Source organism: Lotus japonicus, chromosome 5 (assembly GCF_012489685.1).
Source record: "Lotus japonicus ecotype B-129 chromosome 5, LjGifu_v1.2".
Taxonomy (NCBI): Eukaryota; Viridiplantae; Streptophyta; class Magnoliopsida; order Fabales; family Fabaceae; genus Lotus; species Lotus japonicus.
Window position 1 is genome coordinate 6057228 of NC_080045.1, and position 13242 is coordinate 6070469.

General features: G+C 34.7%; 1 protein-coding gene across 1 annotated transcript; it reads left to right on the forward strand.

Moving 5' to 3' along the window:
- The first annotated feature begins 6684 nt into the window (after nt 1–6684).
- On the forward strand, nt 6685–11723 carry LOC130720368 (AP2-like ethylene-responsive transcription factor CRL5). The gene is made up of 9 exons (XM_057570998.1): nt 6685–7659; nt 8000–8696; nt 9133–9215; nt 9402–9410; nt 9504–9592; nt 9681–9754; nt 9988–10038; nt 10140–10216; nt 10881–11723. Exons 1-9 carry the CDS (start codon nt 7326–7328, stop codon nt 11501–11503), a joined length of 2037 nt encoding a protein of 678 aa, XP_057426981.1. The 5' UTR covers nt 6685–7325; the 3' UTR covers nt 11504–11723.
- Nucleotides 11724–13242: the final 1519 nt, after the last annotated feature.

Consider the following 13242-nt stretch of genomic DNA (forward strand, 5'->3'; position numbering starts at 1 on the left):
AAATTAAGTAATAAGAAGTTATCCACAAGCATTATAAGGTGTGGATGAACAAATATAACTTGTAAAAAATTTGTACCACGTGATTGTAAAACTAATATATATGGTTGGAGCATTTGATAATTGTACTTTGTCTTGATCTATTGCCTGATTTGAGAAGGTCTAAATCTGTATTATAAAGAAAAGGATTGAAATTAATTATGTTGTAATGTAGTTAAAAGATAGTGTTAAGCATTACAATCAGACTTTCGTGACAATAATAAGAAATATTGATAGGACAGAGGCCAATAATAATGTCTGCTTATAGTGCATGTTTTGGATAAACAATTACAATTGTGTTTCCTATGCTGAAAGGGGTGATTTTGGATCTCCTTTCTCAGCATATAATTCATATATGAGAGATTAAAATTCCATCTCAAGTTGTTCCTAACCGAATTAAACTAGTGGAATACACTACATCAAACACATATTTGATGATGGGTCAATTAAATTTTTATAGTATACAAGTAGCTAAAGATCATGAATTACATGCAAATCATGGAGTAAACAATAGAAGGATTGAGATCTGCGATAGAATCGTTCAGTTTTGACACGAGTGATCTGCTTGTCATTTGTGACGTAACAAAGGTGATCAAATACATTCAATTTTTGAAAATAATCATTAATTCTGAGGAAGAACATGAGTGTTTGGGTTGAGCTATGGAGGAAGGAGATGAAGGGGAAGAGGAAGAAGATGAAGGGGGAAAAGGAATGATTAAATATGATTACAAAATTTACAAGGACAAAAAATGATGTAAAAAGTCCACGTGGTCACCCCATAGTTGACTAACTCACCACATGGACGGTTAACTGCGTCAATTCGACTTATTTTGACTAAATATTTTTTAGGGATCAGGTGCAAAGATTTTAAAATTAGGGTTCCAATTCGATTCCTCTTTACAAGTCAGGAACTAAAACCCTTAATGTTAATAATTTTGATTCATTGAATATCTGCAGCCTCGACGAACCAAACACTTCTTCTCAGCCTATAACCACCAGCCTCTATGAGACCCTTAAGACATTGAATAACTGAAGCCAACACCCTCGAACTTCCATGATGTAGTCCAAACCCCTCACTGGAACTGCCACTAGCCATCTCATGGGAACCTTTGTTCTCTACCCAACCCACAAAAACCCAACAACCAAAAATCAGAGTTTGTCTTTTTTATCACCATTACGCAATCATTAACATCGTCATTTTTTGAGGTGGGATGATGCTATGGATATTAGCATATGTAATTTTGTGGATGGTATTGGGATTATTGGGCCTGCCGCTTGCTATTGGAGATTATACCTGGTTCAGTAGCAGACAAGGAGGCTTATGGACCATAATTGATCGCTGGTTATTGAGTGAAGGGATCATACAAGTGCTGGAAGGGGTGAATCATCCGGTGGAAAAAAGGGCATTTTTGGACCACAGAGCAGCAAATTGTAGCAAGAAAGCATGAAGTGGGTCGGCTATCAAACCAATTGCATAGGCTACATATCTTAGTTACTTAGTACCCCTGTGCTTGTGTTTTTCCTTTTTATTAGCTCCATGATATGAGATGTTTCCTTTTGAAGATTAGGATATTATCTATTTTGGTTGTTGGCTTTTGAGTGAGTATTCTTTTTTTCCCTTGGGGTTTTTCCCATTGAATTTTTCTCAAGGAGGTTTTAATGAGGCTCTTCATAAGTTTTCTTTGACACCAAAATAGTTAAAGGGTGATAAGACTCATTTAGCTTGAGATCGGGATCCATGTTGTATCTTTTATAGTCTTTATCAACCAATCCACAAGAGAGGATTGTTCTCATGATTTATCTTTTCTATTAATATAATTTGCTTGTTCTAAAAAAAAACATCGTCATTTTCAAGACGAACATCCAAACCCGATGTTCCTTCACCTTTCACCTTCAATCCATTACCCAAGTCAGAGCTGTAACATCCTAATTTTTAGCATAGTTTATAAATATAAATTACTATCATTTAACCTTTAAAAGAATTTGCTCAACCTTAAATTTAAATAAATAAGTATATTGTTGGTCTTGTGATATGTTAATATGAGTAGTAATAAGATTGTAGAATTATTTTCGGAGTTCTATAAAGAAAAGAGAGAAGTTATATTCCTAAAAGTATAAGTGATTAAAATATCAAGATGCATAACATTAAAATATAGTGTCAAATAAAATACATGCATGTTAAGGAAAGACATCATTTTTACCATTTTACACAGAGAAGTCACGTGTGTGATTTTTAGTGATTTATTGACTAATTATCTATAGGTAAAATATATTAAAATAATATCAATCATCTTCATCAAAGAAGCCACGTGGTGGTAAATAATTATTTACTTCCTAAATATTTATGGTTTTACAAAAGATTTTTGATTAAATAAATAAATAAAAAACGATGAGTTGCCAAGTGGGTGGACAGGTGTGGCTTGTAATAATTACTTTAGAACAAATATCTCTTGATAAATTGTTGAAGAAGGAAACGTGGACATAGAGCATGAATGGAAATTTGCCTATAAATAGGCATGAGATTTGGAAAGCATGGCAAAGACATACGTGAGGAATGAATTTGCTAGAGAAAATAAGAGAGGGAGCGCGAAACAGAGAAAGAATGAAAGAGATCATTAACACTTTGAGAGAGGAAGAGATAGTATGTAGGTTGCAAGATAAAGGGAACAGAAAGTCAAAAAAAAAAAAAATGCTAGGAGGAGGGAAGATGAAAGAATGGGCAAGATAAATTAGTAAGGTGATAACTATATCTACTTCTTTTAATTAAATCTACTCTATAATTTTATAAGTATGTCTAGCCAGTTTTAATTATGTATTTCAACTTTAATTTTATGATTACACATACTCTCTTTTATCTACATCAATTTTATTTAACGTTGTCTACTTTATAACTACTCTTTTGATCTATTTATTCTCTTATAATATTAAGTTTATGTTTATGATATTGATTTTTATTTAACTTTGTTAGATAATATAATTTGTTATTACATTTTATGTCTTGAAATGGTCGGCTCTGCCGCCTCTCTCTGATTACTTAAAAGTTCAGCTTATTACTATTTAGTTGTTTTACCTGAAATATTGAAAATGGTCCTAGACGATTTCTCCGTTGTTTTAGTTTTATTCCATATTTTAAAGTTTGTACGATCCCAATTTAATTTATATGATAATATTTAAGAGATCGTGTAACATTGCGGGGCAAACCTGGTGACCTTTACGATGACCAGTATAGGCAAATCCCGAATGTTATTTAAGAACAACACTGCAGGGCAAACCTGGATACTCAAAGGTCGGTTCCAGTTGAAAGGCGAATCCTGGGTGTTAAGACATAAGAATGAAATGTTAATTAAAACACTTTAAGTGAAATGATCCTCTAGCAGTTGAGGTGATCTAGTTGCATAGTTCCTGGAACACAGGTTCCTAGGCAGGGGGACGCCCTTGCATTCGGATAGAGCTCTAAGCCGCAGTTGGAATATGCAAAAGTGGTCGAAGGGCCAAGAAAAACAAGTGATAACAATGAATTAAAGAATGACCTTTAATTTGAAAGAGATTTAACTATGTTATTTTCATTGGTGAAGCTAGTAGTTATTTTTGAAATGTTTACCGCTGATATAACTACTTAATTTACGTTTATGTAAGTTTTTCTTGTTTTTGGAGTGGATATTGTTATCACTGAGAATTGTAAAATTCTCATTCATTTACTTTCATGTTTTTTTTTTTCAGAGAAAGAAAGCAACTCGCTTGAGACATTCCAGATAGTAGACGGAAGTATGTGTCGTGTACGCAGGATCACAAGTAGTTAGTTAGAGACACGTCAAATAGTCGGATCATGGTCACAATATAGGTCATCATGTGCATAAGGAGTCTTTAAATTATTTTCATGACTCTAATAATGTAGTTTTGAAAGAACTATTAAAAATAAATTGATTTGTCCATTCGATTTTTAGTATTTAAGTATTTCAACACAATTATTATTCTTTCTTTTTACATGTTATTTTTAATATATGTTATTTTATAGTGTATAAAATTAGGGGTGTTATAAGAGCACCATCGTCGAATGATCTTTTCCAACTTTTGATCCCTTTCAAACCTTCTCTTGATTCTCCCTCATGTGCAGAGGTGGAGGGAGAAGGTGACTTCCTGGTGCCATAGTCACCCCCAACTCTGGTAGTTTTCTTTAACCAATTATACTTAAATTATATAATGGCCACTATGATTTTTGTATAATATTATGCTTAATTTCTTTATCTCCTCACCTCCATCCGAAGAGAAAATGAAGAAAATGGAAGGAAGTGAGGGATATGATAGGAAGAGAAAATGAAGAAAATGGAAGGAAGTGAGAGATATAATAGGTGATGATTGATGACATAGGAAAAAATGGGATTAAGGAAGAGAAAGAGAGTGATAAGGAGATGGAAAAGAAAATAAAGTGTGAATCAATCAAAACCATTTTACATTTAATATTAGTATCCAATCCAAAATAGATTGTTCATAAATGATTTTATTTATAAATAATTTAATGTGTATAGGTGCAAGGAACAATTTTTTTGTACACATCCCAAAGCAGGCAACTATGAGATCAATTCTCTCGAAATCTTGAGATCACATTAAGTGGATATATCACCCTCAACAAATCTTTCTCCATACACGCTACTAAGGAATCTAGCCTGCAACTAAACGCTTAAGTAGACCAACCATCTACCAACTGTGTTGTACCTTATTAATAAAGAACAATTTTTTTTTAAAAGCAAAACTTTATTTAATGAAGATAAAAGATAGGAGACCAACCCTCTCATATGAGTAATTAGGGGTGAACATGGGCCGGGTAAATCCAATGAACCCTCCCAACCCAATCTGATCCAATAGAAAAAATGCGGGTTGGATCGGGCAATCGGGTTAGTCGGATGGATTTTACTACAACCCAACCAAGTTCGGATCGGATTTCGGATTCAGTTCAAATCCATCCAACCCAACCCAGAATCCATACATGTAATAATAATTTTTATAATTTTACTCATACTTGGAGTGCTAGTGTCGGAGTGATGACTTTTTGAAACTTTGAGACTTAAGTATTTGTAGTTATTTGTCATATTTGAACTTAGAGTATTTGTTCGTAGTTATTTGTTACATGTTTATATATAGTTATTTGGCATGTTGAAGACATCTAAGTTCTAAGTGTCATGGCATGACATTTAGTATTGTTTTTGGCTTTTTAGATACTATTTATATTAGATTATTTCATATCATTTAGTAATTAAGTTTTATGTTTTCATGATATTTGGCTATATGTCATTTATGTGGTATTATTTCTATAACTTTTTGTGTCTTTTTCATGCTATTTAGTATAATAACATATTTAGTATTTTTTATAACTTTTTCTGAATTTATAATAATTTTTGCAAGATTTTTTAATATTTCAGATATATTATTATTTTAATATATGGACTCAATAAATCCATCCAACTCAATCCAAACTTCGTCGGGTTGGTTCGGATCGGGTCCGAAGAAGAAATTTGTGAAATCCAACCCAACCCATACAATTTTGATCGGTTCGGATTTTATTTTGACAAAAATCCATCCAACCCAACCTATGTGCACCCCTATGAGTAATCTTTACATCCAATCAGACACGATCCAAAGTACAACAAAGTAAACCAAAAAAGGCAACCCTAAAACGCTTCCACGGCTCCACCCACTCTTATCAAAGGGAAAAACAATGAAAATAAAGCAAACTACAAACTTAGACCAAAGATAATTGACACCTCAAGCATCCCCATACTTATCAGAGTGAATACGTTTGAGATGATTCACACATCCCTCAATGGCCTCTTCGTCAAGTCCATCCCAAATAAGACTCAACTCTTTACCAATGAATCACATATGACTTGCTCCTTCATAAACACAATCTCGTGTCTGAGGATCATGCGTGCCTTTGACTCTTAGTGACTTTCTTAGACCGACCACTTTTTCTTCTTTTTCTTCTAGTAAAAAAACCTAGGCTCTTAGAGGGCTCTTTCTTCATAAAAGAACAACGAAAGAGAAAATCAAAGCTTAAGAAATTCATATTAAAGAAAACCTTTGAAGGGACGAGATGGTGACACACCATTCAAACTCCTCTCCATCTTAAAAAGATCTAAAATGTTAGAATGGATTATTCTTTTCTCGTCCTTATTTATTGTAGAATTTTTTTTAATATCTACATAAAAATAAAAGTGAGAAAAAATAAGAATTATAATAAATAATGTAATTGAAGAAAAACAGATGAAAAATGTGAAAATCAAATGATTGTGAATGTATAAAACTTAAAAATTAATGTGTGCAAATATGCAATTGTAGTATTCCTCCTACGTGACATGTTATGATTGGTTGTCTGTGTAAAATTATTTTACACCGACAGTGCATATCCATTAAATTATTTTATTTGTTTTTTTTCTTTTTTTAAACTTTGCAGAATGCAGGGTGGCACAGGATGGGAGTACTGTATGAAGTGACTGGATGGGCAGATATGTCCTGCATGTCAAATCTAAGGCTAAGGCCCCCTGTACAGTAACATTGACATCACTGCAAAATTAATATTGTTTTTAGGTGAGGTTTTCTGTCCTTTCTCAACTCCTATTCACTCTAAGATATTAGCTATTTCACACTAGATTCAGCTACTCCTCCTAGCAGTAGCACACCACCGGCATTCAAGTTTTCGAGGCATGCACACAGACAACAAACACAGACTCAAAAATTGAACCAAAAAAGGTTTCTCATACCATTCCCATTTTGGGTCTTGCTCCTCCTTAATTAATAATCCACTTTCAAGATTTTTTTGGTTTTTGGTGTTACTTGTTGATTTGATTCTGGGTTTAAGAGACAGGGTTTAGGACAGAGTTACCCTTTTTCTAATTCTTTTTATTTCAAGGAAAAAAATTTATTTTAAGGAAAAAGAAAAGAAGAGAGAAAGCAAAATCAAAAGACATGGTCTTTCTCATGATATAAAACACAGATCCCTATGGAATGAAGTGGGTGCTCCCAGTTTCACTTGCTTGTTCACTTGTAACTCATTCTCTTTGCTTTGTTTAAAGAGACCAGTTTCACTTGTTTGATGAGCACATAGAATAGAACGAAAAGAGAGTGAGAAATTTTTTCTGCTCTAGCTAAACAACAAAAACCATGTCTTTGTATTGCAAAGAGGTTGTTGTTGTTTTTTTTCTAGACATGATCATCATTTGTTCATTTTCCACCCAATGATTGAGTGATACTATTAGCTACTACCAAGTTCAAAGTTCAAACCTTTTTTCAAGATCATGAAGAAGTCCATGAATGATAGCAACACTGATGATGATGGGAACAATCATCATAACAACTGGTTGGGGTTCTCTCTCTCACCTCATATGAAAATGGAGGTTACTTCTTCTGCATCTCCCCATCATCATAGTCATCAAGATCATCATCATCACTACTATCATTCTGCAGCTTCTAGCAGCACTATTCCCTCAGACTTCTATCTGTCACATTCTGGAATCTGTTATGGTGTAGGGGAAAATAGCCCCTTTCATTATTCTCCTTCGGCTATGATGCCCCTCAAATCTGATGGTTCCCTTTGCATTATGGAAGCTCTCACCAGATCACAAACCCAAGGTTGGACTTTTTTTTCTTCCCCTATATTTGTTTTTTCTTCACAAACTTTTCAATGCATTCAAAAGTTTTCTTCTTAAACCACAACATATTTTAGGTGATTATTCACCTCATCCTTTAAGCATGAGAATCATGAAGTTGGGGTTGAACCTTCACTCATGGAATGTAGCACATCTTGTGGTAAAATGCTTACAACTTAGTGAACACTTCTAGTGAGGAAGTTAGTCACTGTTGAATGCCGATACTTGATCTCAACAGAAAAAGTATAAAGTTTTCTTCTTTAATTGTTCTGAGTTCATTTTGAAATGATTTCATGACCTTGTTTTTTTGCTTCCTATTGAAGTGATGGTGCCAACTTCATCTCCAAAACTTGAGGACTTCCTTGGTGGTGCAACTATGGAAGCTCAAGAATATGGAGGCCATGATGAAAGAGAGGCAATGGCTCTCAGCTTAGACAGCATCTACTACAACCATCACAATGCAGAACCTGATGCCAACAGAGACTTTCTTTCTGATCCCTTCAGGGAACAAGCTCATGACAATGTCCAATCTCACCCATTTTACTCAGCACTTGCTTGCCATGAAATGTTTCAAGCACCCTTGTTGGCAGAAGAAAGCAAGGAGCCCCACATTGCTCAAGTGGAAGAGGAAGATGACATTGCTTGCTTCAGAAACTGGGTGACTCCCAGAGAGTACTCTTCTATGGAGCAGAATCAAGTGAATAGTAGCAGCATTGGAGATGATGGTGGTGGTGGTGGTTCAGGTTCTGGTGGTGGTGGTGGTTCAGGTTCTGGTGGTGGTTCTGGTTCTGGTGTTGGTTGTGGGGAGTTGCAGTCACTGAGTTTGTCTATGAGTCCTGGTTCTCAGTCTAGTTGTGTCACGGTCCCGAGTCAGATCTCAGCTTCTGGGACTGGGACTGACTCGGTGGCCGTGGAAGCTAAGAAGAGAGGGTCTTCTAAGCTTGGTCAGAAGCAACCTGTTCATAGGAAATCCATTGACACATTTGGGCAGAGAACTTCACAGTATAGAGGTGTTACAAGGTTAGTTAGTTCACCTCTTTAAAACATGTTTGTATCTGTTTCTCATTAATTTCTTTCACTTCAAAACTTATTTAGAGAAGCTTCACCATGATTTAGTTTAAGGATTTCTAAATCATGGTTTGATATTTGGTTTAAGGATTTCGAAATGCATGTTTGGAAATTAATTCCAAAATCAAGGTCAAATTCCACCATTCTCAATGATATTTCAAACATGCAGTTGAGCAACCTAACTTTACAATTTTGGATTTCTAAGTTTCATTACTTATCCTCAATTTGATTCCATTTTTAGTTAATATAGTCAACTTTATAGTAGTACTACTTTAGTTTAGTGACCATTAACAATGTGTGCTTTATTGACCTCAAAAAACAAAAGTGTGCTCTATTAATATTTTACTTTTCTCACAATTTTCATGAAACTCCTTGTTTGTTGTCTCAGGCATAGATGGACCGGTAGATATGAAGCACATTTGTGGGATAACAGTTGCAAGAAGGAAGGACAAACCAGGAAAGGAAGACAAGGTTAGCTAGTTAGCAAAACATGAAGTTATTGTGAATTTGACCTTGTGTTTCTAAGTATGTCTTTAATTCTACTGCATTATTGGTCTTTGTTCTTACTTAATAGTAATCTGAGCAATGTCCACTAACTGCTATCTATCATTTGTTCATATTGTGGATGATGCATCAACAAAACGTTGCATGTCACAGTTTATTTGGGTAAGTACCAATTCCTACTCTAAATATCATCATTGCAAACACACTTGCTTTTGTAACTAATGTAAGTAGTTAATTATTGTTTTTGAACTTTAGGTGGCTATGATATGGAAGAGAAAGCGGCGAGGTCCTATGATCTTGCGGCTCTTAAGTATTGGGGACCTTCAACACATATAAACTTCCCGGTATGTTTTGATTAAGGGGCACTTTATACTTGCAAATTGCTGTGTGATGTACTCTTTGGAGTCTCATTTTCTCTATTTTCTTTGGCAGCTGGAAAGTTACCAAACTCAACTTGAAGAAATGAAGAATATGACCAGGCAGGAGTATGTTGCCCACTTGAGAAGGTACAAACACGGATGAACTCGTTTGGATACGCGTTGAAAAGTATAAAAATAGGAACACATCACATATCGAGACAATTTCTGTTAAAGTGAAAAGTTGTTAGATGAGAACAAATACACTAGTCAATATTTTGGATAATGCTAGAAAAGTACCAAAATTCTCTCATTTAAATCCCTTTAGCATGCTTAATTATATGATGAATTGATGATTATGTGTATTTCTGATTGCTATGCAGAAAGAGCAGTGGGTTTTCAAGAGGTGCTTCAATGTACAGAGGGGTGACAAGGTTCTTCATGCTTTTCCCTTGCCCCTTTTTTCCTCTGAATTAGAAAAAATCACTTGGGTTCATTAGAGCTTAAATCCACTTTTTGATGTTTGTATATGCAGGCACCACCAACATGGAAGATGGCAAGCAAGAATAGGCAGAGTTGCAGGGAATAAAGACCTTTATCTTGGGACATTCAGTAAGTCCTTCAAAAACAGTATCATATCCTCGTACTTACTAATGTTAATGTGTACAATGCTATAGCTTAAGAGCATGTTTCGAAATCCTTTTATAATTGATTCTGAAACCAGAATTAATTCTGGGAAGAAGTTTTGTGAGTGTTTTAAGTGTCATGATTGATTATGAGGGAAAAAAATTCTGATGCAAACATATTATAAGTAATTCTTAGCACTTTGTTTTTATGCTAGTGGCCGAAAATGCTTTACATAAAATAAGGCTGACCGTATGACTTTGAATGCAACAAGACACTTTTTTAAGGCTGTTTTCTTAGAAAATTGATGCAAAGACACAAAAGGGTATCTACTATTCTAAAGGAATAGTCATTTTTTATGAATTCTTGAAGTGTGCATTTAGGTAAACAACTCAGTAAAGCCCTTTTGTATAAGTTATTGAGTAACTCATTCAAATAATTGATGCAATGATAAAAAGGGGTATCTAATGTATCTAACAGAATAATAATTTTTTATAAATTCCTTAAGTTTGCGTTTGGGTAAATAATTTAATAAAGCCCTTATGTATAAGCACTATTTTATGAATCATGTTCAAATAAGCTATTCCAAATATGTTGGATAAAGTTTTGGATTAATGAAATGATTATTCTTTTGTCCTTCAACTGAATTCAGGTACTCAGGAGGAAGCAGCTGAAGCATATGATGTAGCTGCAATCAAATTTCGCGGCGTGAATGCAGTGACCAACTTTGTCATTTCCAGATACGATACTGAAAGAATCATAGCCAGCAACACCCTGCTTGCTGGGGAAGAAGCGAGGCGCAAAAGCAAAGAAATTGAACCAAGAACTGAGGCTAACAATGCTGTTGAAGGAGTTGTTGTTGAAGCTGTGAACAACAACAGCAATAATGGTTCATCAGTGTGGAAGAAGAAGATGGCATTTTATCATGAGGCCCCACAGCAACAAGAGTCAAGTAATTACAGAAACTCTGCTTTTTCTGTGTCCCTACAAGATATCATTGGGATTGACTCAGTAGGATCTAGCCAAGGCATGGTGGATGAGTCTACAAAGGTAATAGGGACCCATTTTTCAAACCCTTCCTCTCTGGTGACAAGTTTAAGCAGCTCAAGAGAATGCAGCCCTGACAAAACTGGTCCCACACTGCTTGGAGCAAAGATGGTTAGCAGCCCCTTTGGTGTTGGATCTTGGTTTCCCTCTCAAATGAGGCCTGGTGGTGTTGGTGATGCTATCTCAATGTCTCACTTGCCAGTGTTTGCAGCTTGGAATGATAGCTAGAAAAAATGGGGTAGATGTCATGTGTTCAGTTTTTTGCATGTGGAAGAAGAGGGGAAGGAAAATGGGAAGAAATAGTTGTAGGGGGAAATGAAAATATGGGTATTGAAGTAACAACTAACAATGACAAGTTGTATTTTGTAAACAATTCTGATTTCTAAACATCAAGGCATGGAATCTTGTAAGACGAATCATTTTGATAAGTTTTTCTTTCTTTGCATTATGTATGGAATTCTATCAATCTTTATGTTTAAGTAAAGAAAATGCGGCCAGCACATGAAGCAACTCTTTAGCTTTTTTAGACTTCATAACTTAATTGAGAACAAGAAACTCGTATCCAAACATGTTCAGAAATTTCTTCTCAAATTGATTCTCATTGTAGAAGCAAACATAGTTTTTCGTGAGTGTTTCATTTCACTTCTGAACATCACTTTTTACTAGAAAGTCGCATTAAACCATAAGTTGCAATGTGTAGCTTTTAAAATAATGTGTTTTGAAGTGTGACAAATGCACACCAAACATGCTCTCATATTTGTCACCTTCACTTTTTTTTTTTCTGTTTTTCTTTTTCATGACATTGTAAGTCATATCTTCTGTTTATCTTTGGTTTTTTTCTTCTCTTATAAAACGGTGGTATAAACCTCAATGGTTGTGTCCAACTACAATTATTCTTTTGAAAAAGACATTTGTGCAGGAAATTTGGGGTTTAATTAAGGGCATGTAGGGGCCAAATTTCTGTCCTCTTTTTGTATCCTAGTGGAGCAAAGAACTTTCAACCCAATGCCTTTTGGCTTTATGTTGGGATAGAGATGTGCATATGGGAGGGAAACGATGGTAATTAAGAAGAGGACTAATGATTAATTCAGAGAAATGATGTTTTGACAATATGGAAGTGGCCTTTACATTATTGAATTTGCTTTATATGGAGATGTACCTTTTCTGAGTCCAGCTAAGTACGAAACAGTTCAATGTTTGGCAATAATGCAAAGAGGCCTCTCCTTTGATCACAATTATATCTCGTTCTTGTTGTCTCTTTGTTCCTCAATCTAAGTAACATCATCATTGCACAAAGCTTTCTTATCCTGAGCTTTCTCTAAAGGCAACACCAATATTCCACTCCTTGTCAATGTGAAAGATGGGGGTTGTCGTAGATATTCTTGCACTAAATAAAGTTTCAGCTGGCTGCCCAATTGTCATTATTAGTTTGAGTCATCTCTAAATTTTTCTTAGAGAAAAAAAGGTGTTAAGTGGTGAAACTTTCCTTTAACTTTTCTTATTCCTTCACAAGTCTAAAATGTAAGGATGATCCATAAATATACATTTTCTTTCAGACATCATTCACAAATATATCATTTTGTGGTGACTTTTAACTTTCATAATATTTTGTGGCAGTTAAAAATCGTCACAAAATAATATGTTTGAAGAAAAAATGTATGTTTATCAATATCTTCTTAAGTAATAACACTACGTGAATAAATAAACGTTCCTAATGTTAATTATAGATAAAGTTGATTTTGTGAAGATTAAATATCGTTAAAATAAGTTGATTACACATATTCATGAGAAAAGTGATTTTAGCACAATTATTGTTACATGCCGATTTTTTCAGCCCAGCCAACTTGGCCTACATATGTGAGTTACCAGTAAGGGAGAATTACGACTCTTATAAGGAAGCTCTTCATTATATCTTGGTCCTCACCAAATAAAGAAGACATCCAACGCCAACAAACTCACTTATAAAT